The 23,355-nt window shown below is 41.0% G+C and overlaps 1 protein-coding gene across 9 annotated transcripts in view; it reads right to left on the reverse strand.

Moving 5' to 3' along the window:
- Positions 1-10,692: 10,692 nt before the first annotated feature.
- nedd4l (NEDD4 like E3 ubiquitin protein ligase) overlaps positions 10,693-23,355 on the reverse strand; it is a 51,329-nt gene continuing 38,666 nt past the window's right edge. For all 9 annotated transcript variants that reach the window (XM_067574954.1, XM_067574955.1, XM_067574956.1 and 6 more), the window contains 15 exons: positions 23,166-23,243; positions 21,284-21,338; positions 20,448-20,506; positions 19,962-20,027; positions 18,872-19,101; positions 15,503-15,624; positions 15,347-15,417; positions 15,105-15,200; positions 14,911-14,984; positions 14,691-14,751; positions 14,401-14,460; positions 13,480-13,587; positions 12,718-12,814; positions 11,731-11,803; positions 10,693-11,595 (listed from right to left, as the gene is read on the reverse strand). In XM_067574954.1, coding sequence (XP_067431055.1) covers positions 11,493-11,595; positions 11,731-11,803; positions 12,718-12,814; positions 13,480-13,587; positions 14,401-14,460; positions 14,691-14,751; positions 14,911-14,984; positions 15,105-15,200; positions 15,347-15,417; positions 15,503-15,624; positions 18,872-19,101; positions 19,962-20,027; positions 20,448-20,506; positions 21,284-21,338; positions 23,166-23,243 — 1,353 coding nt within the window. In that variant the 3' untranslated portion in view covers positions 10,693-11,492. The remainder of the gene's footprint in view (positions 11,596-11,730; positions 11,804-12,717; positions 12,815-13,479; positions 13,588-14,400; positions 14,461-14,690; positions 14,752-14,910; positions 14,985-15,104; positions 15,201-15,346; positions 15,418-15,502; positions 15,625-18,871; positions 19,102-19,961; positions 20,028-20,447; positions 20,507-21,283; positions 21,339-23,165; positions 23,244-23,355) is intronic.

Here is a 23,355-nt window from a genome sequence, read left to right on the forward strand (position 1 = left end):
AGGCTCTTTTTGGGAAACTACCACCCTACATTACATTGTTACTGAACTGGAACCTTAGTCTTTATCATACACGTTCTAATGATTGGCTTGAACTCCACGTGTCTATTCTGAAATGAGAAAGTTATCCTTTAGTTCTTGTGCCCCAAGCTCCTGGAATAAACTTCAGCACACCCTTGCAATTGTGCAATTTAAAACAATGACCTGGGATCATCATTGTATCTCAGCATATAATTGTTTTGATTTAATAGCCTGTCTTTTACCAACTATTTATGTATTATGTGTGTGTTTTATCTTATTGTGCTATTGTTAACTTGATGTCAATGTAAATGAGGGCAATCTCAATGATTCAAGCTTAAATAAAGGTTATGAATGAATGAATTTAAAGAATCCAAGTGTAATGTGGATGAATGAAAAAAAAAAACTACTTTTTAAAAAAAAAAACTCCTGTGAAACAAATATGCTGGCACAAGTAAAAGCATGTTCAAATTCCTAGCTATAGAACTGCTACACTTAGTAGCATTATAGTATTTCTGCACATTTTCAGTCAGACATGGTTGAATGTAGAAACAGCACTGAATATAGGCACAAAGGTTTGTTTAGATCAGTATGAACAGGCAATAATTGCCTATATTTAGGTGAATTAGCAAAAGACTAATTAAGGGGCTGTTGGGGTAATTTGGGTTTATAGTTATTAGTATAAGTGTAGTTAAAATTATCATTTAAAATTTCAGCAAGTACCTAATTCAATGCCATGTCATGCCATAATAACTGGCTTTCAATCTACCTACATATATTCTATATATTTTTATGAATCCTCAAAGTTTCTTCTTCTGGTATGAGGAAAATAAAAGGTCTCAGTCTCAATGAACTCAAACAACACATTCTGAGAAGTTTCATTTTTATTTTTGACTGGAGTTAAATGAACCACAAAGAGTTGCAGGGAGTGGTGGAATCTTTAACAAAAGTGATATTTTCTGTCATTCATTAAAAAAAGAAAAGAAACCCTCTAAAAAAAGGGACTAATCTTTACTGAATCAGTTTGAGTGGTGGGATCACAGGAGGAAGAAACACAAGGGAGGAGGAGAAGGTAGAGAAAAGAGAAAAAAAAACAGAATACTAAAGGGTGTGAAGTCTCTGCTTCACTTCTGTCAACTTTTTCTACCTTAGCAGCAGCCCAGATTTACAGACTATTTATATTGCACCAGGTAAGTGCTCTGAATGAAAAAAAAAAGAATCACATTCAAGTTAATGACAAGACATACAATAGGCGACATGACCTCAGAGTGATCTATAAAGTGCCCTTTAGGTTCAATGGTGTTAGAAAAAGGAGAGAGAGAGAGAGAGAAACAAAACATAAAAAAGAAAACATTTTTTTCTTTGTAAGAAACGTGCTGCTTTATATTCAGTGGCAATCACAGCTTTTCTCTCAAACACCCGCTCACGCACACAGCTTCATTTTAGTGTTGTTGATCAGTAATACTTCTGTTAAATGTAATACATACATATATTTATATATCATGAAAGAACTTAAAAATGTGTTTTTCCAAGAACAATTTACAGCATTATGAACAGCAACAGGCATGAGAATATTAATATAATCATGATGCAAATGTGATAAGTTAAAAGAATGATGCACTAAAAGGACCATACAAGCTTAAAAAGGACAGTACACTTAAAATGCTGTGATAAGGTTAAAAAGATCATAGTCATGAGAAACAATTTATAAGATGTGTTTAAAATGGGTTTAAAAAAAAAGTAGGAATTCATTATGTCAAAAGAGGTTAAAATTTTAAAAGGTCTTTAATTAATTCATTGTTCATTTCATCCTTTATTGTCAGAGGTTCAGCTATAATGGTATTATCAGTGATCAGCAAAGTAGTCTTAATCTACCAGCGTGAGATCGATTGCTTTTGTCTCCACCCACGTATCCAGGGGAACTCGCGGTGTTTTCTTCATTCGAGTAAACGCTCTCACTGAAGAAACATTACCGTATCACTCTTGTGATTATTTCTCCCCGTTTCAGGTATGTTGTCGGCATTTGACACTATTAAGGTGGTTGTAATACATTTTCTAATATGTTTGAGTGTCAAGTGAATGTATGTGTAACATTTCAAGTGAGTTAAAGTAAAGTTTGCCGAGTATGGTAAAGTGTCTGGCGAGCTAGCTCCCGCTTGTTAGCAGAGTTCAACCCGTAGCTAAGCCAATTGCTTCCGCCATTTTGTGAATCCAATTGTCTACATATGTAAATGTATTTTACACAGTTTTTCTATATTGTCTATTTAGTAATTTTTATAAGGTTATGAGAGGTTACTGAGTTACAGCAGTATATTATTTACCAGTAACAGTAGAGAGAATAGGAATTATGTCTCAAAGAAATACTGAATATTTGTGTAACTTGAATAGGGTATGTATGCTACTGTAACCAGCCTGTTAAGCAGGGTAGCCTATGTTTATTTGTAGATTGTGTATATGTTCAATTATTCATTCGAGTAAACGCTCTCACTGAAGAAACATTACCGTATCACTCTTGTGATTATTTCTCCCCGTTTCAGGGGCGTAACATTTTGGAGGCACCGCTGGGATTGCTCCTTGGATGTCCGGTGTCCACAACCTGGCGGCCGAATCCTGTGGTAGCTAAATCCCCCACAATACAACCCAGGCAGGTGGTAGTGAGGAATGTGTTGCTGTTCGAGGAGAGCTGGAAGCTGGTGGTTAAGTACATGTCACCTGAGGCCAGTCAGAGATCATCAGGGACATTAAAGGCCATCCAGTTCAGAGTCAACTCCTGCACAGTAAAAGTTGCTCCTGCCCTGTCGACATGATGACAGCCTTGGAAGAGCTACAGGAAGAGGTTGTAGGAGAACTACATACCCTGACTAGAGAAAATTTGCTTGGAGTCTGTGATTTTCTTAACATCTCAGGAGAGCGGAGAGAAAATGTTGAAGGAAAGTCCCGCATATCACTAGTGACTCATGTAATGAAGTATCTTGAAAGAGAAGAAGTGGCAGAGTTAGAAGATGTCGGCATGTCAGAATTGTTGCTGCTGAAAGACAAAATTGCAGGTTTGGCCATGGGCACGGATAACGGAGCAGTACAAACTGAGGAGAATGTGGAAAGGGCAGGGACTCAGAGAGAAATAGAGGAGCAGAGAACTGTAACGCAACGTAAAGGAGTGGAAACTGAGCAGTCCATCCCTGTTAATGCTGCTGGGTATGAGTCTCAGTGCCAGGCCCAACCTACTGTCAGCCCACCAGTCAGTATGCAGCCCCCGGTCAGTGCTCAGCTGCAGCAGCCGAGCCCATGCTGGCGCAAAGATTTCAAAATCTCAGGTCAAATAGGCGAAGCAGGCCAGAAAGATAAATTGACATTTTCTAGCCTCGCTCATCAGATTGAGAATGGACTGAACAGAGGTTATCCTGAAATAGAAATAGTAGATGCTGTAATTAGAGCTATATCTCCCGGCTCACAGTTACGCAGCTATTTGGAAGGAAAGCCCCACCTGACTCTCCCCACACTCCGACGCATCCTGCGCTCCCACTTCCAAGAAAAGAGCGCCACAGAGCTCTACAAGCAGCTAGCTTCTGAAGCACAGAACAGCAAAGACACTCCTCAGACTTTCCTCATGCGAGTTTTAGATTTGAGGCAGAAAGTACTGTTTGCTTCCCAAGAGTCAGAATCAGGGCTTAAGTATGATCCAGCGTTAGTCCAGCGCATGTGTTTACACACACTACTTACTGGTCTCCAGAATGAAAGTATCAGGATAGACATGCAGCCTCTCCTATTAGATACTGAGACCTCAGATGAGCTTCTGCTAGAGAGGTTAAATGTTGCCTGTGCTAATGAGGCTGAAAGGAGAAACAAAAGGAAGCTTAGCAACCAACAGTCAGCCACAAGTGTAAGTGTAGTGCAGTCAGAAGATAGGTCACCTGCTAAGTGCTCTGTGAAGGAAACCAAAACAGGGATTTCCCCAGAACTGTTAACAGAGATACAAGAGCTTAAGACAGGTGTAGCTTCTCTGAAAGGTCTCAGTGCAGAGATAGCCCAGATCAAAGAAACTTTATATCAGACTAGGTTCCAGCCACAGTCCTATGCCCCACCTGCAGTTAGGCCAGATAGGGACCCTCAGCCATCTGTTTCACCGCAGCAGTATTACAGCAGCTACAACCAGCCTCAAACATCTGCTCCAATGCGGCCACAGTATGGACCGAATCAGTACACCAATCACTCTGTCCGTGCTCCACGGAGATGTTTTGTCTGCCAGCAGACAGGAGCGAATGAACGCTGCATGCACTGCTACCGATGTGGAAGTGGAGAACATTTTCAGGCTGGATGCAAAATCAGAGGAATCAGACCATCCAGGGAGGCTCCTTTAAACAGGGAATGGTTACCACCACGGGACGGGTGCTAACCGTGACTAGCAAAGAGTCCCAGAAATGTGCAAATTGTGGCAGTGCAGACTCACCTGACAAATTGAAACGATGTTCATCCTGCAAAGAGACACTGTACTGTTCCAAAACATGTCAAAACCAAAACTGGGCTGAGCATAAAGGAAAATGCACTCACCTGCCAAGCGCCGGTGGAAAGGCTTCCTGCAAAGGGAAAATTGCTGATACTCCGCCCCTCCTACCTCGAGTTGGCCACCCCCGCAAAGTCACCTCGCTAGTTGGCAGGCAGTGTCTCGTTGAATGTTACCTAAATGGCCACCACCTGCAAGCTCTATGGGACACAGGTTCTCAGGTGTCGGTAATTGATGAAAGATGGAAAGAGGAATACTTCCCAACCACAAGACTGAGAGATGTTTCAGAGATCCTTGACTCACATGATGACTTGACATTGACTGCCGCAAACGGAACTGAAATGCCGTACTTGGGATGGATTGAAACAGTTTTCCGGCTAGCCTCTGAAACTGACCAAGCAGAAGAACTGATCATTCCAGTGCTTATAATGAAAGGCTGGCACCTGTCTCATCCCATCATAGGTTTCAATGTTATTGAGCACATCCTGACAAAGACTGAAAAGACTAAACGGTATCACACAGTGAGGAAAGCTTTCCCAAGCCTCAAAAGAAACAAAGTGAGAGCTTTCATACAGGCTGTTAGCGCAGAGCAAGAAGATGAGTATGCAGTAAAAACGAAGAAAGAGGAGGTTGCAGTTTCAAAACACAGCAGCATCCAAATCAACTGTCGTGTAGCTACACAGCCTTTCAAAGAGGACATGACCATGCTGTTTCAGCCAGACCTGAACCCACAATGGCCAGATGGTCTTGAGTTTTATGACACACTAGTCAGAGTCAGGAAAGGTGTATTCCCAGTCATCACAATTGATGTTTCTAACCCAACTGACCATGACATTGTTTTGCCAGGGCGCACATTAATTGGCACAGTACAAACCATTATGACAGTCCTGCCCGCCCAGGTATTTGAGAAAGTTGCAACACCAGCCACAGTGAGTCACACCAGCATGAAGCCCACAAGTAGTGCCAGTGAACAGTGGGATCCACCAGTGGATCTTAGTCACCTTAGTGAGGATCAGAGACAGGTAGTGAAACAGATGCTCAGAGAAGAGTGTCATTCCTTCTCAAAGTCAGACAGTGATATCGGCTGTATTGAAAAGTTGCATATGACCATTTCCCTCAAAGACACTGAACCTGTCAAACGCACATATATATCAGTGCCTAGCCCCCTGTACCAGGAAATGAAGGGTTACCTCCACGACCTAATAGCACAAGGCTGGGTCAGGAAGTCAAACTCCTCATACTCCTCACCCGTTGTGTGTGTGCGAAAAAAAGATGGCACCCTTCGGCTGTGCATAGATTACAGAGACCTGAACAGGAAGACCCATCCTGATCGTCAGCCTATCCCTCGGGTCCAAGACATCATGAACAGTTTAGGTGGTAAATCCTGGTTTTCTCTCTTAGATCAGGGGAAAGCTTACCACCAGGGGTTTATGTCGGAAGAAAGCAGACCACTGACAGCTTTTGTTACCCCATGGGGACTTTATGAGTGGATTCGCATCCCCTTCGGCCTCATGAATGCCCCAGCGGCCTTCCAACGTTGTATGGAGGAGTGTTTGGAAGGGCTTCGGGATAACATCTGCATTCCTTATCTGGACGACACACTGGTTTTCAGTAAAAACTTTGACAACCATGTGAATGACGTACAAAAAGTGCTGCAACGTCTCAGAGAGCATGGCATCAAACTCAAGCCAAGTAAGTGTGATCTATTCAAGCCTGAGGTCCGCTACCTGGGCAGAATAGTATCTGCAGAGGGCAGTAAAGTTGATCCAGCCGACTTCGAAGCTGTTAGAGCACTAAAAGATATCAGACCTCAGACTGTGGGCCAACTCAGGAAAATGCTTGGTTTACTCACCTACTACAGGCAGTACATCAAAGACTTTTCACGAAAAGCCAGCTGTCTATATGAGCTCCTAAAAGCAGACACAGATGAAGTCTCTGTCAACAGCAGAGAAATAAAAACAAGACTAAAGAAAGTGAGTCATGTTGTGCCCTCAAATAAACTGATCAAGTGGACAGATCAGCACCAACAGGTACTTGAACATTTGATTGACTGCCTGCTCCATCCACCAGTGTTGGGTTTCCCTGATTTCACTCAGCCATTCATTGTACACACTGATGCATCACACCAAGGTTTGGGAGCGGTACTGTATCAACACCAAGATGGCAAACTTAGAGTCATTGCTTATGGCTCTCGTTCGTTAACGGCAGCTGAAAAGAACTATCACCTCCATGCAGGCAAGCTAGAATTCCTGGCTTTAAAATGGGCAATCACTGACAAGTTCCGCGACTATCTGTACTATGCTCCAACTTTCACTGTGTATAGTGATAACAACCCGCTCACCTACATCCTGTCGACTGCAAAGCTGAACGCAACCACTTCCAGGTGGGTTGCAGAGTTGGCTGATTTCCACTTTACAATCAAGTACAGACCAGGGAAGGAGAACAGTGATGCTGATGCTTTGTCGAGAATGCCGCTGGATGTAGAGTCACTAATGAGAGAATATTGTGAGGAACTGCTACCTAACACCATCACTGCTGCCATCCAAGCTGTTGAGGTACAGAAAGAGTCCCCTGCAACTTGGTCACTCACGGCTGTATCCATGTCAGTTTCAGCTGAAAGTGAGCCAGCCACTGCATCTATCAGCCCCATACCAAAAGAACAGCTACGAGAAGCACAAGAGTCTGATCCAGTTATCTGTCCTGTGCTAGAGTGCAAACTGTCAGGTTCCAAGCCACCAGTTAAGGAGCTGAGAGAGCTCAGTCCAAAGACGAAATGCTTGTTCAGGGAATGGGACAAATTGACAATAGATGATGATGGCGTTCTGTACAGAACTACCACTGCCCGTGAGCAACTAGTCTTGCCAGAAAGATACAAAGGAAAGGTGTTGGAAGAGTTGCACAATAACATGGGTCACCAAGGCGCTGATCGCACAGTATCCCTAGTACGTGACCGTTTCTTCTGGCCATACATGCAATCAGACATCGAGCACTATGTGACTAAAGCCTGCTCTTGTCTAAAACAGAAAAAACCCTGCCATGACACAAGAGCTCCCTTGACAAATATTGTGACAACACAGCCATTTGAGTTGATATGCGTTGACTTCCTCCATCTTGACCGATGCAAAGGCGGATATGAGTACATCCTTGTCCTTGTTGATCATTTCACACGTTTTGCTCAAGCATACGCCACCACATCAAAGTCAGGGAAAACTGCTGCCAACCTAATCTTCAATGATTTCGCCCTGAAGTTTGGCTTCCCCTCTCGCATCCACCACGACCAAGGGGGAGAATTCGAGAATCAGTTGTTCAGTCAGTTACAGAAACTCAGCGGAGTGGCTGGGTCCAGGACAACGCCCTATCATCCGATGGGGAACGGTCAAGTGGAACGCATGAACAGGACATTGTTACAGATGCTCAAGACACTGACTGATGCACAGAAATCAAACTGGAAAGAGTCCTTGAACAAACTGGTGAATGCTTATAACTGTACACGTTGTGAAGTGACAGGCTACTCGCCATACTATCTTCTGTACGGGAGATCACCCAGGCTTCCAGTTGATATGCTCTTTGGACTGCACACAGAATCAGGCTCCAGTGACCAGCGAGACTATGTGGAGAAATGGAAACAAGGTATGGAGGAAGCCTACGCCATTGCTAACAGAAATGCTCAAAAGGCTGCTGAAAGGAGTAAAAGGTACTATGACACAAAAGTAAGGAGTTCAGCACTACAACCCGGCGAGCGCGTCCTGATCAAAAACTTGACACCCAGGGGAGGACCAGGCAAACTCCGGAACTATTGGGAGGACACAGTTCACACAGTAGTGAGACGAATGGGGTCTAACCTGCCAATTTATGAAGTGAGACCAGAAAGGGGTAAGGGATGCTCCAGAGTTCTGCACAGAAACTTGCTAATGCCCTGTGATCACTTACCTTTCGAGACATCACCAGAGTTTACAAAAAACGGAAAAGGGACACAGAAAAAGAAACACCAGCCTGCATCTCAAACTCAGGAATCTGATGAGGACAGCGGGGATGAGTATGAACTCCATCATGAGCCACTCCGAGCCCCCACAGTGCCTGCAGAAAGAAAGGAAACCTTGGGTGAATCGAGGATGGCGCTTGAACACAGGCACCCACCAGTGGAAGAGAGAATTGAAATGCCAGCTCCTGTTGCACCACAAGCACAGTCTCCTGGGGAAGATCAGCTGGAGGAGTCTAGCACACCTGCTGAAAACCTGCCTGGTGAGGAAATAGACTTACCTGTTGGAAATTTGCCTGATGAACACTCACCACATGCCTCTCCCTCGTCAAGTGCTGCTGAACCTGAGGAGCCATCCTACCAGCTGCCACAAAGAGAGAGACACCCACCGAGACGTATGACCTACGATCAGCTTGGCATCCCCTCTTGCTACAGTATCCAGCCAGCAACTCAGATGTTACCTGTCTACCATGCATCAGGACTGGTCCCATGGCTACCGCCCCTTCAGCCATACTACTTCCAGCCCCCCTTCATGTATGGACTCCAGCAAACCATGAGCCTACAGACTTGACTAAGTTTGACGAACACCATGGACAATACATAGACTGTTCACACAGACTGTTGCCATGGACTATTCATGGACTGTTTCAAAAACTATTGTCATGGACAATTTGCAGACTGTGTATCATTGCCATGCAAAACTAATGGACTGTTGAAAAACTGCTGATAGACAGTTTATGCATTGGCCAGTCACCGAATATGGACTGTAGCCCTGTGATTATGGACTGTTGAGTCATTAGACTGTGACCTTTGTTTTTGTACCAACTCACAGGAGCCCTTCATTGCCAAGCTCATGAGAGATTGAAAAGAAAAAGATGAGAAAATTGTTTAATTAATTGGTTTAATGTCGGGACGACATTTATTTTGTAGGGGAGTATGTGATAAGTTAAAAGAATGATGCACTAAAAGGACCATACAAGCTTAAAAAGGACAGTACACTTAAAATGCTGTGATAAGGTTAAAAAGATCATAGTCATGAGAAACAATTTATAAGATGTGTTTAAAATGGGTTTAAAAAAAAAGTAGGAATTCATTATGTCAAAAGAGGTTAAAATTTTAAAAGGTCTTTAATTAATTCATTGTTCATTTCATCCTTTATTGTCAGAGGTTCAGCTATAATGGTATTATCAGTGATCAGCAAAGTAGTCTTAATCTACCAGCGTGAGATCGATTGCTTTTGTCTCCACCCACGTATCCAGGGGAACTCGCGGTGTTTTCTTCATTCGAGTAAACGCTCTCACTGAAGAAACATTACCGTATCACTCTTGTGATTATTTCTCCCCGTTTCAGGTATGTTGTCGGCATTTGACACTATTAAGGTGGTTGTAATACATTTTCTAATATGTTTGAGTGTCAAGTGAATGTATGTGTAACATTTCAAGTGAGTTAAAGTAAAGTTTGCCGAGTATGGTAAAGTGTCTGGCGAGCTAGCTCCCGCTTGTTAGCAGAGTTCAACCCGTAGCTAAGCCAATTGCTTCCGCCATTTTGTGAATCCAATTGTCTACATATGTAAATGTATTTTACACAGTTTTTCTATATTGTCTATTTAGTAATTTTTATAAGGTTATGAGAGGTTACTGAGTTACAGCAGTATATTATTTACCAGTAACAGTAGAGAGAATAGGAATTATGTCTCAAAGAAATACTGAATATTTGTGTAACTTGAATAGGGTATGTATGCTACTGTAACCAGCCTGTTAAGCAGGGTAGCCTATGTTTATTTGTAGATTGTGTATATGTTCAATTATTCATTCGAGTAAACGCTCTCACTGAAGAAACATTACCGTATCACTCTTGTGATTATTTCTCCCCGTTTCAGGGGCGTAACACAAACGTCTCAGAGAAACTATCCCCCCGTTTCGAGTTTTCCCTTCCCGACCTCGACACCGATTACACGTCCAAATTACTATGTAGTCAAAGCAAACACAAGGTACAGTTTCATGCTGCTTCCATAGCACTACAATAAAAACCATTTTATTCAACACATTTGCTATCACCATAACAAATGATATGGATTAATCATTTTTCCCCAGACTAGCCAGATTTACACTTCACACACCATCTCATATAGAAGTGTCAAAATAGTAAACAACATTATTCATCAGTACAAATACGTTGAGAGTATTTTCCTGCGAGATTTATACCAATGAATTTAAAAAAAAAAAAAAAAAAAAAAAACGGTTCCATGATGACTGGCAAAAACTATAAAATCATCTTTGGGGATTATTTCCTCCCCCATTCTCGAATCCTTACCTAAAAAAAGAAAACAAAAATGACTCTACAAAAGGCTGCAGCGGCGATATCTGATCACACGACATAGACGAGGCTCTATGGAGGGGTGTGGCCGATTTCCTGAAATGTGATTGGCTAGCATTCCTAAGGTTATCTGGTGTTGGTCTAAGGATTTGAGAGAGTTGTGATCATAGTGCCATTGCAGTTTCTTAGAGAAATAGTGCATGTATGAGCCAGATTAAGGCCATGCTAAGACCCTTCCACTGAAGGGTGCTCAAATACTGTGCTATAGTGTACATAAAGGAGCTATTGAAATGCATTAGTGTTTTCCAGCACTGTAGATTTTCACAGGACGAGGGTAGCGGGGAAAGAAACGTACAGTATCAGGGCCAGCTCTCCTCATTCATCGTTCATGCCTGTGGATAAAAAGACAGTGCGACTCTCCCTTTCTTTCCCCAGCCCCCAGCACCTTTAAGGAGTGACCTACGCACACTGAAAAGATATAAAGACGGAGGCATATTGGCTCGACAAGTCGCTGTACAGTCTCAAAACCACCGTGCTGTGGAGGTGGCTCACAGTCAGGCATAACAGTACAACATGCTCGCACAGAACTGCTACAGCAGCTGGTTTGACATCCCTGTGGCTTTTTGTTTTGTTTTTTTAATTGTCAGTTGGTTGGTTGGATGCAGTCAGAGGGTTGCTGTTTTAGTCGACGCCCTCAAAGCCCTGCGCGTTCTCCACGGCCATGAGGAGTTTCTCTCTCAGGTCCTCAAAGGATTCGTAGGTTGGCAGATCCAAGCGGTTGAAACTGGGATATGGGAAAAATGTTCGACAAATTACAAACATGGCAATCCAAAAACGAGGCCATAGCCACTGAGACTTCAAATATACTTGCGACTCTTGTTAGTTTTTTTTTGGTTTGTGAGTGTGTGCGGTGACATACCATGTGTGAGCTCTTGGCAACTTATCGGGCGTTCCCCACTGCTCGATTGTGAACAGCTGAGGACCATTAGAACCTGGCATGAAAAAACAAACAATTATTATGCCATTATACCAGTCAAGTTGCAGTTTACATCCATGTCTGTCCAGACTCATATAATATTTGTAGTGAAGACTTTGAAGGAATTTAATAAAAAGGTATTAAGTGTATTGTCCTTGTATGTGTTCACATGCAGTTGCAGCCATGACAGTTGCAGCCATGACAGTAGATGATGCTTCAGATATGGATGTTGCTGCAAAGACTCTTCAACCTGGCAGCACAGAAGATCTAAACAATCACCACAGTTTCAAGGTGGACACCCAAGAGGAATTTATTTCCTCCATAGCAAAAAAAACACAAATTCAGTGTTTTAAATTGAGCTAACAAAACACTTTTCAGGGTGACTGGCTCTAAAAAACACACTATAAACAGACTCTTGCCAGCCTAGCAACATTAAGGCTATAAACAACCCACAATGCAACACTCTCTGTAGGAGCTGGTGTTACACTGGTGCTCTCTCCTTTCAAAAAGAATCTGATCTTCTGAACACGTTATTGTCTAGTCCATGAATATAAGGGAACCCGGGCCAACACGTTGTCTTAATATGTTTTTCATTTTTGGTCAATGGATTATTAAATGCTATAATTCTACAGAATATACATTGAAAAGATTTTCTATTTTCTCACACTGATGCCATGTAGAAAAAAAACTTGAATCTTACATTTTTTGGTCAACCTGTTTGACACCATTCATCTACAGTATCTGTATGTATACTGTGAAACTACTCGATTCTTACAACAGCTACATTATTGACTCATCTTTTCTTGGAAAACTATTTTTGTGTCACTGTTACATAAAGTTCAGGCATTGCCATTTAAACCAGTAACATAGGATTTTTAAAAAAAACTGGTACTGTTATACAATCAGAAAGTAAAGGAAATACAAAAGTACCATAAAGCTCAGCAAAGCCGTTCATGGGGACTCGTGACGTCCCCGTGACAAACTGGAGGAGTCGGATCCTCTTTTCAGCATCCATCAACAGGACAACCTGACGAAAGAGGAACAATAAAATCAATCAGTGACAAATGGTTTACAAAATGAATTTGTCAAATATCAATCATCACCCTAAAATTGACAACCCACACCTGTGAGATTTTCTAATTTTCACAACTACAACACAGAAAAGATGATGAAATTATTCAAAGCAGGAAAAGCTTTTTTAGACTGTTTTGCAATCTAGCCTGTGTGTGTGTGTGTGTGTGTGTGTGCATGTGTGCATGTGTGTGTGAGAGTGTGTGTGTGTGTGTTGGAAAAACGGACAGCACAAATTTAAACAGAAGCTGTTTGTGCCAGTTCACTTAATCTCATGACATGACACTGCTGTCTGTCTGTCTGTGTGTGTGTGTGTGTGTGTGTGTGTGTGTGTGTGTGTGTGTGTGTGTGTAAGCGTATACATGCACACATTTTGGCTTGTGTGTATTGTTTGCTGTCTGAGTGTATTTGCTGTGCAAGTATGTGTGTGTGTGTGTGTGTGTGTTAAGGGCAGGTACTACTTCAGGCTCTTTCATCAGAGCAAACAAGCCTGTTCTTCCAAACAGACTTTGATCTTCAAAAGCGAGGCCAGCAAACCTGTCGCATGCTGGATGGAGGGAAAGACGACTGGAACCGATTTTCAGTATCCAGCTTTCATGACTAATATGTAGCAATACGTACCTTCCAGAACCACTGAATAACAGGATGGTTGGGACAATAGCCGTTCTTGTAAACAGTATGTTGTCTCCAGTCGTTGACATCAACATCACCCAGACCACACATCAGCAGCTACAGAGACGCCGAAAGGGAAGGAGAAGAGAGAGGAAGCATACAACAGTCACTGCCACTTTCCATCTCAGATAACATTGTGTCATATTAAAATCCTCACTGTCACATTGCACACACAGTGCACAGATTTGATAGTTGGAGGAAAGGGTTTAAAGGAAAAGTTCACACTACAGTGAGGTGCCCATATGAACATTGAAACTGGTCTTGCTCGCTCTAATCATTCCTCCTGTTTATACTGACCATTAAAAGATCTCTTCCTAATATACTTTCAATGTAAGTGATGGGGGACAAAATCCACAGTCCTTGTTCTGATATATTTAAAAGTTTATCTGAAGATAATACGAGGCTTCAGCCATCTGAGTTAGTCAAATAAAGTGGGTTTCTTTCAAGTTGCAGTCTTTTTGTTCCAGATTCCCTCTTTTTGATCTGATCCTTCCACTGCAGCTGAACAGAGGAACAATGTCCGTCAAGACATAAAGGGGGAACATTTTTAATAAAAAGACTGTAACTGTGGGAGATATCCACTTTGTTTGACTAACTCAGATGGTTGAGGCCTCATATTAAATACATTTTTGCATGCAAGGAGGACTGTGGATTTTGTCCCCAAATACTTACAATAAAAGTGCAGTATGAAGGGATTTCTTAATGGCCAGTATGAACAGGAGGAATGATTTCAGTAAGAAAAAAACGTGCCCAAACAATGTTTGTTTGGGCACCTGACTATTGTTTTAGGAAAGACTTGAAAAATTGTGAATCTATTCTTTAAGAATGGTGAAAGAGATAAATAAATATACAATAATACAGAATCCATACCTCCAGTTCATTTTCATCAAAGATCTTGATCAGATCTATGAGAATGAGCTCAGTGAAGCCCTGAAAATAAAAAGAGAATTAAAAAAAAACTGTTTTCATGAAAGTACAATTCAAGCAACATAATTACTGAACAACCCACCAAAGATAAAAGTTGACAATACATTTTGAAAGTTATAGACATTCACAGGCTGAGATTAACTCTTACACAGCACTAAGGGCCTCAAGCATGCTAATCACAGTCTGTGGTCACATTGCCCCCAAGTGGCAACTGCATTACTGCACATAAATACCTCCAAGAAGGCGTTCATCTGCTTCTGGACCCGATTGACAAACCTCCACTGGATGACCAGGCTGTCAAAAAGATATTTGTATGAACACCTGACATACTGTAGACATTGTTTTTAAGTTGTTTGATGGTGTAGTTGTATGAAAGTGCTCTTTAAAAAGACTATAACCATAATTAAAAAGATAAAGGATGAAGCTGGAGGAAAACATTTATAATGTTCTTACTCTATGTATTCCTTTTTGTTGTCATTGGTGACCACCATGTCTGAGCCGCTGGGCTTTAGATCAACCTGGTACGTCTGATAAAGAAAAACACAATAAAATAAAGGCCAAGGTAGTCCAGTGGGAAGACAAAATCACATACAACTACCCTACTCCAATTAAAAACTGAAATATTAACTGATGCTAGTACTATGCACCTGTCCAAAGTTGTCCTCATCGATACAAAACCTCAGGTCCAGCTCTGTGGGATCGTTCTCCAGAATCCACTTGAGAGAGTTGTAGTATTCACTGTCCTGCAAGGTTGCAACAGGGAAAGATTAAGCAAATTAAAACAAATACTGTATATATTTCAGCCTCTTACTCTGAACAAAGTGGGCCAGAATTGCAGAGCTTTTAAATAATCAATCCATTAATAGTTTTAGAAGCGTTGAGATCTTACCACAGACTCCATGTCTTTAAGAGAGATCTGTTTTCCCAGCATCATCTTGTAGAAGGGCCGGATGAAAAAACCTGGGAAAGCAGAAGACTCCATGTAAGTGATGTAAATAAATACAACGCTGTGCTGTAACAGTACGTCCACGGATAAGCAGCTTACCATCCAGCAGTTTTCCATGAAACACGGCCATTCCTGCAACACGCCCGATGAACTTGAAATAGGAGAGGTGATCCTCATTGCACAGGCCAGAGTTGGGATTAATCTGGAGAGTGTAGTTGTCTCTGGAGAAACACAGGATGAGAGCATACAAGCAGAAAGTCATTTGAATACTCCTTTTCTGAATGCTACTGTAAGGTGTTTCCCAGTTCATCTCTGTAAACAGATGCGTCAAAATGTAAATAAACATAATATCTTCATTGAAATGTTTATACTATTTGCAGCTACAAGTTATGAGAGGAACAAATTACAAAAAATGAAGGTAAATGGATCTGATGAAAGTGCACGAGGATTGATCGTGAACTAATTTAATAAAACATTCATTACAGCATAGAAATAATCTTGATTTGAAAAAAGGTTTTGCTGTGATTGCTGGTTTTTCATAAGTGCCCCAGACATTTATCGATTCATTTGTGGTGCTTTAGACATTTTCTGGACACGGAGGGACTCACATGCACTCACATGCACGCTCACATGCACTAAAATGCACACAAGGCCAGACTGGCTACCAAAAGAAAGAACAGAGAAGCTCGGATAACAGCACACACAGTGGGAGTGTGACTTAATTCTCTGCTCAGGTCGCTATTACTTCACTATATCTTTACACAGCAAACAGTTGTTTGCTGACATCTAGTGAGGCTGAATGTCGTTTATTGGAACTTTAAAACAATCCAAAAATTCAGCAAATCTGGTAGATTGGGGAAGATGATTCCAGAGGGTTGAGGCTAAAACTGCAAAGGTGCGGTCACCTTTTGCTTTGCAGTTGGAGCGGGAGATGGACAAAAGCCAGATATTGGTCGAGAAGTGGAACGAGGAATGAGGAAATCAGAAATATAACTGGGGCAAGGTCATGCAGTGCCTTATATGTTATCAACAGGACCTTGTAGTTTATTCTAAATTTTACAGGAAGCAGGTGGAGGGATGCAAGAACCAGGGTAATATGGGACCTACGGCTTGTTTTAGTTAATAGCCTGGCAGCTGCATTTTGAACCAATGATTTAGAGCAGCTTTACTGAGACACGTGTAGAGGGAATTAAATATAAATCTAGATGGGAGAAAATTTAAGTGTGAATTAATAGTTCGAAATCCGTAGAGGGCAAGATATATCTGATTTTTGCAATATTTCTTAGTTAGCAGGACTGGACAAGCTTAGTGACATGATGGTCAAAAGTCATATGCTAGTCAAAGATTCTTAGTGGTAGAATTGATATCTGAGTGAAATTGACCAACAAACAGATCAACTGCAGTGGAAAAGTTATCCCATCCATTTCAAAGGACTTTGGTTTTGTCAGGGTTTAGGTGGAGGAAATTAAGAGACATCCAATCTTTGTTGACGGCTAAGCAATCATGGAGGAAGGACAGTTGATTCAGGTTATTGGGTTTGGCAGAGAAATAGATCTGTGTATCATCGGCATAACAGTGATATGACTCATCTTTAACATGTCTGAGCAAATGACCCACAGGAAGCAATTATAATGAGAAGAGGATTGGTCCAAGGACCGACCCCTGAGGACTCCACACAGCAGAGGAGTTGAGGAGGACATGACTGTTGATACAAACATTAAAATATCTATTTGTCAAATAAGAATGAAACCAGTTTAAAGCTGTACCAGAAAAGCCAATCCAGTTATGCAACCTATCCAACAAAATGGCATGATTGATGGTATCAAAGGCAGCAGTTAAACTGAGTAAAATAAGGATCAAATATTCACCTTTGTCTGCATGCATACGAATGTAATTGGTCTACTCTCAGTACTACACTTGGGGTAAAAGCCAGATTTAAATTTATCAAAGATTTTATGACCCTCAACCAACTTCAGGAGTTGGTCCGTAACAACTTTTCAAGGATTTTGGATAAAAGAAAGGAACCTGGAGATTGGTCTATAATTCTCTAAATGGCTAATCTTTTTTTAAGGAACACTGGAAATTTTAAAATAGTCAGGTACGGACCCAGATGTGAGAGAGTAATTGATAACAGAAAGCAGGCTGGGACCCAAGACAGGATGGACGGATTTTAGAAATTTTGTGAGAACTGTATCATAGGGACTGGAGAAGGGACGCTCATGAGCTGCAGTGTTTAAAAGGAACTGCTGGGAAATTGGAGCAAATTCAGACAGTAAAATAGGGCAGCTGAGTGGGGCGGGGGGTAAAACAGTCAGGGGAAAATTGGACCTCAGACCATCGATCTTGCCAACAAAAAAAGATAAAAAGTTTTCATGGTCATTAGTAGATGAGGCATGAATAGCAGGAAGACAGGGATTTACATGCTGGTTGATAGTTCTAAACAGAAACCATGGGTTATGTTTATTACTATTAATCCATCCAGAAAATTAGGCAGCTTGTACTGCAGCTGAGGGGAAATTTGAAGGCTGATAATAGCAGATTAGATATAGCATGTCATATTTTTCCCTGCTTACCATGGCAACAAAACCCTGCATGATTCATACAAACACTGCCACTGTTTTGGAGCATTGTACATCTCCCATGGCAATGCATTGTTCAAATATTACATGATATTGCTGTTTTCACTAAAACTATTGTGTGACTTCAAAAAAAAAACAAGGTTAAGGTTAACATTTTTGTGTGAGTGTTTTTTTTAACGCAACCATGAGCAAAATATAAATGGAGACAGAAAACATCAAAGTGGTTGCTAAGCATCGTCTTTGATAATCATGATTGTTTTTTAAAAATACTAAAGTTGCTGCGATAAATAATCACAATGTGGATTTAATTTAAAAGGTATTGAAGGTATTTATTTTTGTATTAAATCAAGCACACTTTAATTAAAGTAATGCTTCATTTTCTTGCCTTTTCATAAGCTTGATATCTTTTATTTATTAATTTCTTATTACCTTTACCCTACATGGCAAAACTTGGAGAGAATCAACTGTGTCATCATCTATAGATGATGGTGCCAAGAACAGTATAAAATTGGGAACAAAACACATGATACTTCCATTATCTTAACGTGTATTGTATGTGGGAAACCATTGTTTCAGGATGGCTTTTTGAATGAGAGGAAAAGTTAATCAAAGTGAAAGAACACTTTAACAGGTCTCATAGGGAAACAATACAGCAGCTCTGCCCTTACTCCACATTGAGGAAAAGAGCCAACCAAACACTTGAATAGGGAGGGAGATTTTTCCATGGCTCCAAATATACATCACGGTTCTTTTACCACATCAGCTTTGCGTAAGCACTACGTCCGCTTGTCACATCCTGTTCAGTGGCTCAAGGTTTTAAACCTCTCTCTTCAGTTAAAAACAGCCAAAAAAACACACACAAACAAGAGACGCACAAGCAGAGACTTACGTGGCTGAGTATTCAAACAAGCCATAGTAAGGGTTGAACATTTCCTTAGATAAGAGGAAGAACCATTCTCTGGCCACACCACCATAGTCCAGGCCTTTCTCTGACTCAAACTCGATCCACAGCCGCGCCTTCAGGACATCCGGCCTCTTCAAGGACATGATTCGACGATACGATTCCTCGAAGATGTTGTTCCTGTGTAGCTTCATCTCGAATCGGTTGGGGATGTCAGCCTGAAATAATTCACAAAGAAAAGTTGGCAACACTGTGTTTGATGCAAATAAAATACAATACTGTGTTAAATACAGGCAAAATTATTAAATTATTCTAGTAAATGATATTATGTGACCTTGGTACAAGGTCTGATTTAGACATATCAGAGGTAAACTATGACTCAAGGGTTCGAAAACAATGTTGTCATTTATTATTTCATGTAAATTATTGAAAGAAGATTATTGTGAAATGAAGACTCCAAGATTCAGGTTGCAACAGCAGAAAATGCAGAAAAAGTCCAGGGGATGGAACATATCTTGCCGGCCTACTGAAGGCATTCATAACATTATTTTATCTCAAAAATACACATCTGTTTCCTCTTTAAAAACAACTAAGTGAAGATATTACCCTCAGCATACCCATGAAGTTGCTGACCTTTAACATTATCAAGCATAACACTGAACCCTTTCAGCGTTTGGAAAGTTTCTCTCAGCTCAACTATTATTGTTACTGTTCACTCAAGATTAGATTCCAGCATTAGGAAAAAAAACAGGGCAGTAGCGTGCAAGTCTGCAGAACACCTTCCAAGTGTTAAACACAGAGAAATGTGAAATGATTGCAATGAATATTTAACATATTCATCTCAGTCACGCAGTGTCAAGACAATGCATTAATGATGCATTCTCTCTTACAATGTGAAGAAAGTTGGCTAAGTATGCAATCAAGCATAATCAAAAGAGAGATTAGATTGCCTTCTTTTGCGAGGAGAAGCTGTGAGGTTTTAAACAAATTAAGCTTTGTGCTGACACTGTTATGCAGAATTCCCCAGACAAGAACACAGAAACCGAGGACAGATCTGTGTTTTAAAATCACTTCTTACCGGTTTCTTTAATTTCTTCCTGAAGTAGTCATATTTCTGCTTGAACTCTCTGGAGTAGGGAACGGCCTGCACAGACAGAAAAACAATGCAAACAGGAATTAAAGACTGGTACTGTAAGATGTATCAATAACCTTATCAGTGAGCAAATTGAAATGTAAATGTTTTAACAAGAAAACCGAACATGCTTCCATTACTTATTAAAACACAGAAAACTACACAGAGTGTAACTTTGGGGAGGAGAGTTGGCAACGAGGCAGAACAACATCTGAAGTGGCACACAGAATAACACAAAGGTGTTGGCATGTTAAGAGACAACCGCAGTGACAAAGTGATAAATCTTTGTCGCCCGAAGACACACTGAGGCTGATGATAGTGTGTGCCAGATTGAACCACAGTGTTAAAAGAAGAACTTGTTATTTCCATGTAGCTACACTGTTGTGGTAGAAACTCCCTCGACAAGTGGAGCAGTAAGAGGAAACTACTCACAGGTCCTGTGATAGCTGGACTCTGTAGGCGAGGGTCCTCCCACTGCGTGTTCTTTGTATCTGGATGAAAACAAACACGAATAACACAAACTCTTTAGGCAATAATAGGATTCACAGAGACTATAGTGATATCTAGTGCAAAAATGATGAATTAATAAGTTGTCAACGATACTTTTAATAATCAATAAATTGTTGAAGTGATTTATCAAGCAAACACTTGCTAGTTTAAGCCTCTCAAATGTGAAGATTTGCTGCTTTTCTCTGTTTTATATCATTGTAGATTTAATTTATTTGGGTTTTGGACTCTTAGACATAAGTATTTTGTAGACTGTCAACATTGTTTCTGAAATTTTATACACTAGACAATTAATAAATTAAAAGAAGATGAATCAATAAACAAAATAATCGTTAGTGAATGGATTTCAGTTTACCTGCAACTAAGATAATAATAAACATTAATTTTTAATTGAATTTATTGACATACTGAAGGGTAGTGACATCCATACACTCTGATTCCATTTGTATTCATTTATTAAAATAAGGAATCTTTAATTTTTTGATTCACTCTTTTTGATTCACTGTTGGACTACATCAGGCCTTCATACAGCAATATTTCTAAAGCGTGATCTGACCACCGAATCTCTGTTCTCAGTCGGTGCTGTAATGGATGAGGTGCTTTGCTTTCCCTGACACTGAAAAATCTGTGGCTGCACTGGAACCACTACACACTATAAAAAGTAACCTTGATGATACAAAGAGAAGGGCAGATTACTAAGACACACATGACCAAATACAAGCATGGAGGAGACAGAGAGTAGTAAGAGGGAGTGGGCTTACTGTGGTCGATGTAGAAGGTGCGTCCGTCTGAGTGAACTCTTTCTTCCCAGCCAGGCTAAAAAAGGAGCATAAGAGAGGACGAGTGAATAAAAGCACACAGTCGCCATTAAAAAGGCCATGCTCAAATAGTAATTTAAATCCATCCACTTTGTTTTTCCTTTTTTTTAATTTATGCTTGATTGAACTTGACTGACCATTAAATGGTCCAAACACTGACAAGCGCAGCACTGCGGGCGAGGCAAGCTCAATCAAACAGCACAAAGGAACTTGAAAGGGATTTTCTCTCCTATTTGAGTCAGGTCTGAGACGTCAGCAAGGCAGGGGTACGACCACAACATAAAGGTTAAATCACCACCACCAGTTCAAACCAGTACACCACCACTGACAGGTGACCACTCAGTACAGTGTCACAGGCCACACACACACACTCATACGGCACCAGCAATCAGGCAATTAAAATAAGTTGATTGAGAGTAAAGGGGTGGGGAAATGGACAGTCTGACAATCTGTCAAACGGGGTGTACTGACAGTATGTGTGTTACGAAATATGCTCCAACTGCATGAGTGGAGACCAGATTGAAAAGCTGATAACACATGCAGCATACAGCCAGTTCCTTCCTAACATACAGTTGCTTTTGTTTCTCTTCAAACCTCCATCTCTCCCTCCCTCTTCCACTCTCCTTCTGCCCCTTTTTCACCCTTCATTCTCCTTCTCTCTCTCTCTCTCTCTCTCCCTCTCGGTCTCTAACTGTGCATCTCACCTTGTTCCACTTCCCCAACTTGTCTATCTGTGCCTCAGACAACTGATAACAGTTATGCAGACATGGAGCAGTCTGAGGGGTCCTAGGAGAGTCTGAATGTTAACAGAAGGAGGGGTGGTGGAGGTGCAGGGAGGGCGTACAGAGAGAGGAAGTGGGGTAAAATACTGATGAAAAGGAAGGGAGAGGTACAGTCCATCCATGCCGGTCATGAGAGAGAAAGAGAAAAGAGAGAGAGAGAGAGGAGAGAAAAGGAAAAAAAAAAAAAAAAAGTGCAAGGCTGTCTGCAGGCATTTGACCAGACCGGACTGGACCAGACAGGTAGGTAAGGCAGGCAGAGGGAGGGAGGCACCAACCAACCTCCTCTGGTAGGTTCTGCCAAACAGACATGGCCAGGTGTGGAAGAAGATGTAGCATACATTAGATCCACCAGAACGGAGAGAAAAAAGAGAAAGAGAAAGAGGGAGAAAGAGAGAACACACACACATGCACACACCACACAAGCCTGTGAGATGTATAAACCCATGAAGCTTTGATTATTCAACATCGAGATAAGGTAACGGTTCGGCCCATTTGTTGGGAGTTTGTCTATGTTAAATAGATAATAGTGGAGGTGACAAACAGTCTCCACCTCCTAGTTAGGGATTATTACAGCCCCCAGACTCGGTTTTCTCAGCCTCTTCCCATGACCACCTCTTTTCTAAGAGCGGGACTAAAAAGGAAATGTCTAATACAGTCTGATCACATGATTATGTCTCATCTTTTATTGCAAAAGACACTTTATTCACATGCTTCAAATTTAAACATAAACAGACCTTTTAGTTAAGCTTTTTAAGCTCACTTGTAAATTAAAACCACAACTAAAACATGGAAAGTCACTGATGGTGCAACAAGCTGAATAAATACCTTTTCTCATTCAAAGTTTAGCTTCAGAAACTGGTTACAAAGTTAGGGTAATCTAAATAGATGGATTTCTTAAACACAAACAGTAATAGAGTACATCTTGGTACTTGTGAGTTTGCAAAAAGAGCTTAGCGTTGTTGCAATCTATTGTTTGCTTCTATTGTTGTTTATAATGTTCTTTCTGGGCCAAAGGTTAACTATGTAGTTGTGACTGTACTTACAGGAAGAGGACCAAGTTCACCAGGCTCCATCGAGTTCTTATTCCTCATATGGACTGGATATTTCAACCTGGGATCCTCCTAGTAGTCAAAAGAGAGGGAAGGATAAGATGGAGAAGACCATGAGAATTATTCTAATACCGGGTAAAGAAAAATATTTTTAAAAACAACGAAATAATAAAAATAACATTAT

The sequence above is a fragment of the Thunnus thynnus genome, chromosome 19, assembly GCF_963924715.1.
Source record: "Thunnus thynnus chromosome 19, fThuThy2.1, whole genome shotgun sequence".
NCBI classification, from domain to species: domain Eukaryota; kingdom Metazoa; phylum Chordata; class Actinopteri; order Scombriformes; family Scombridae; genus Thunnus; species Thunnus thynnus.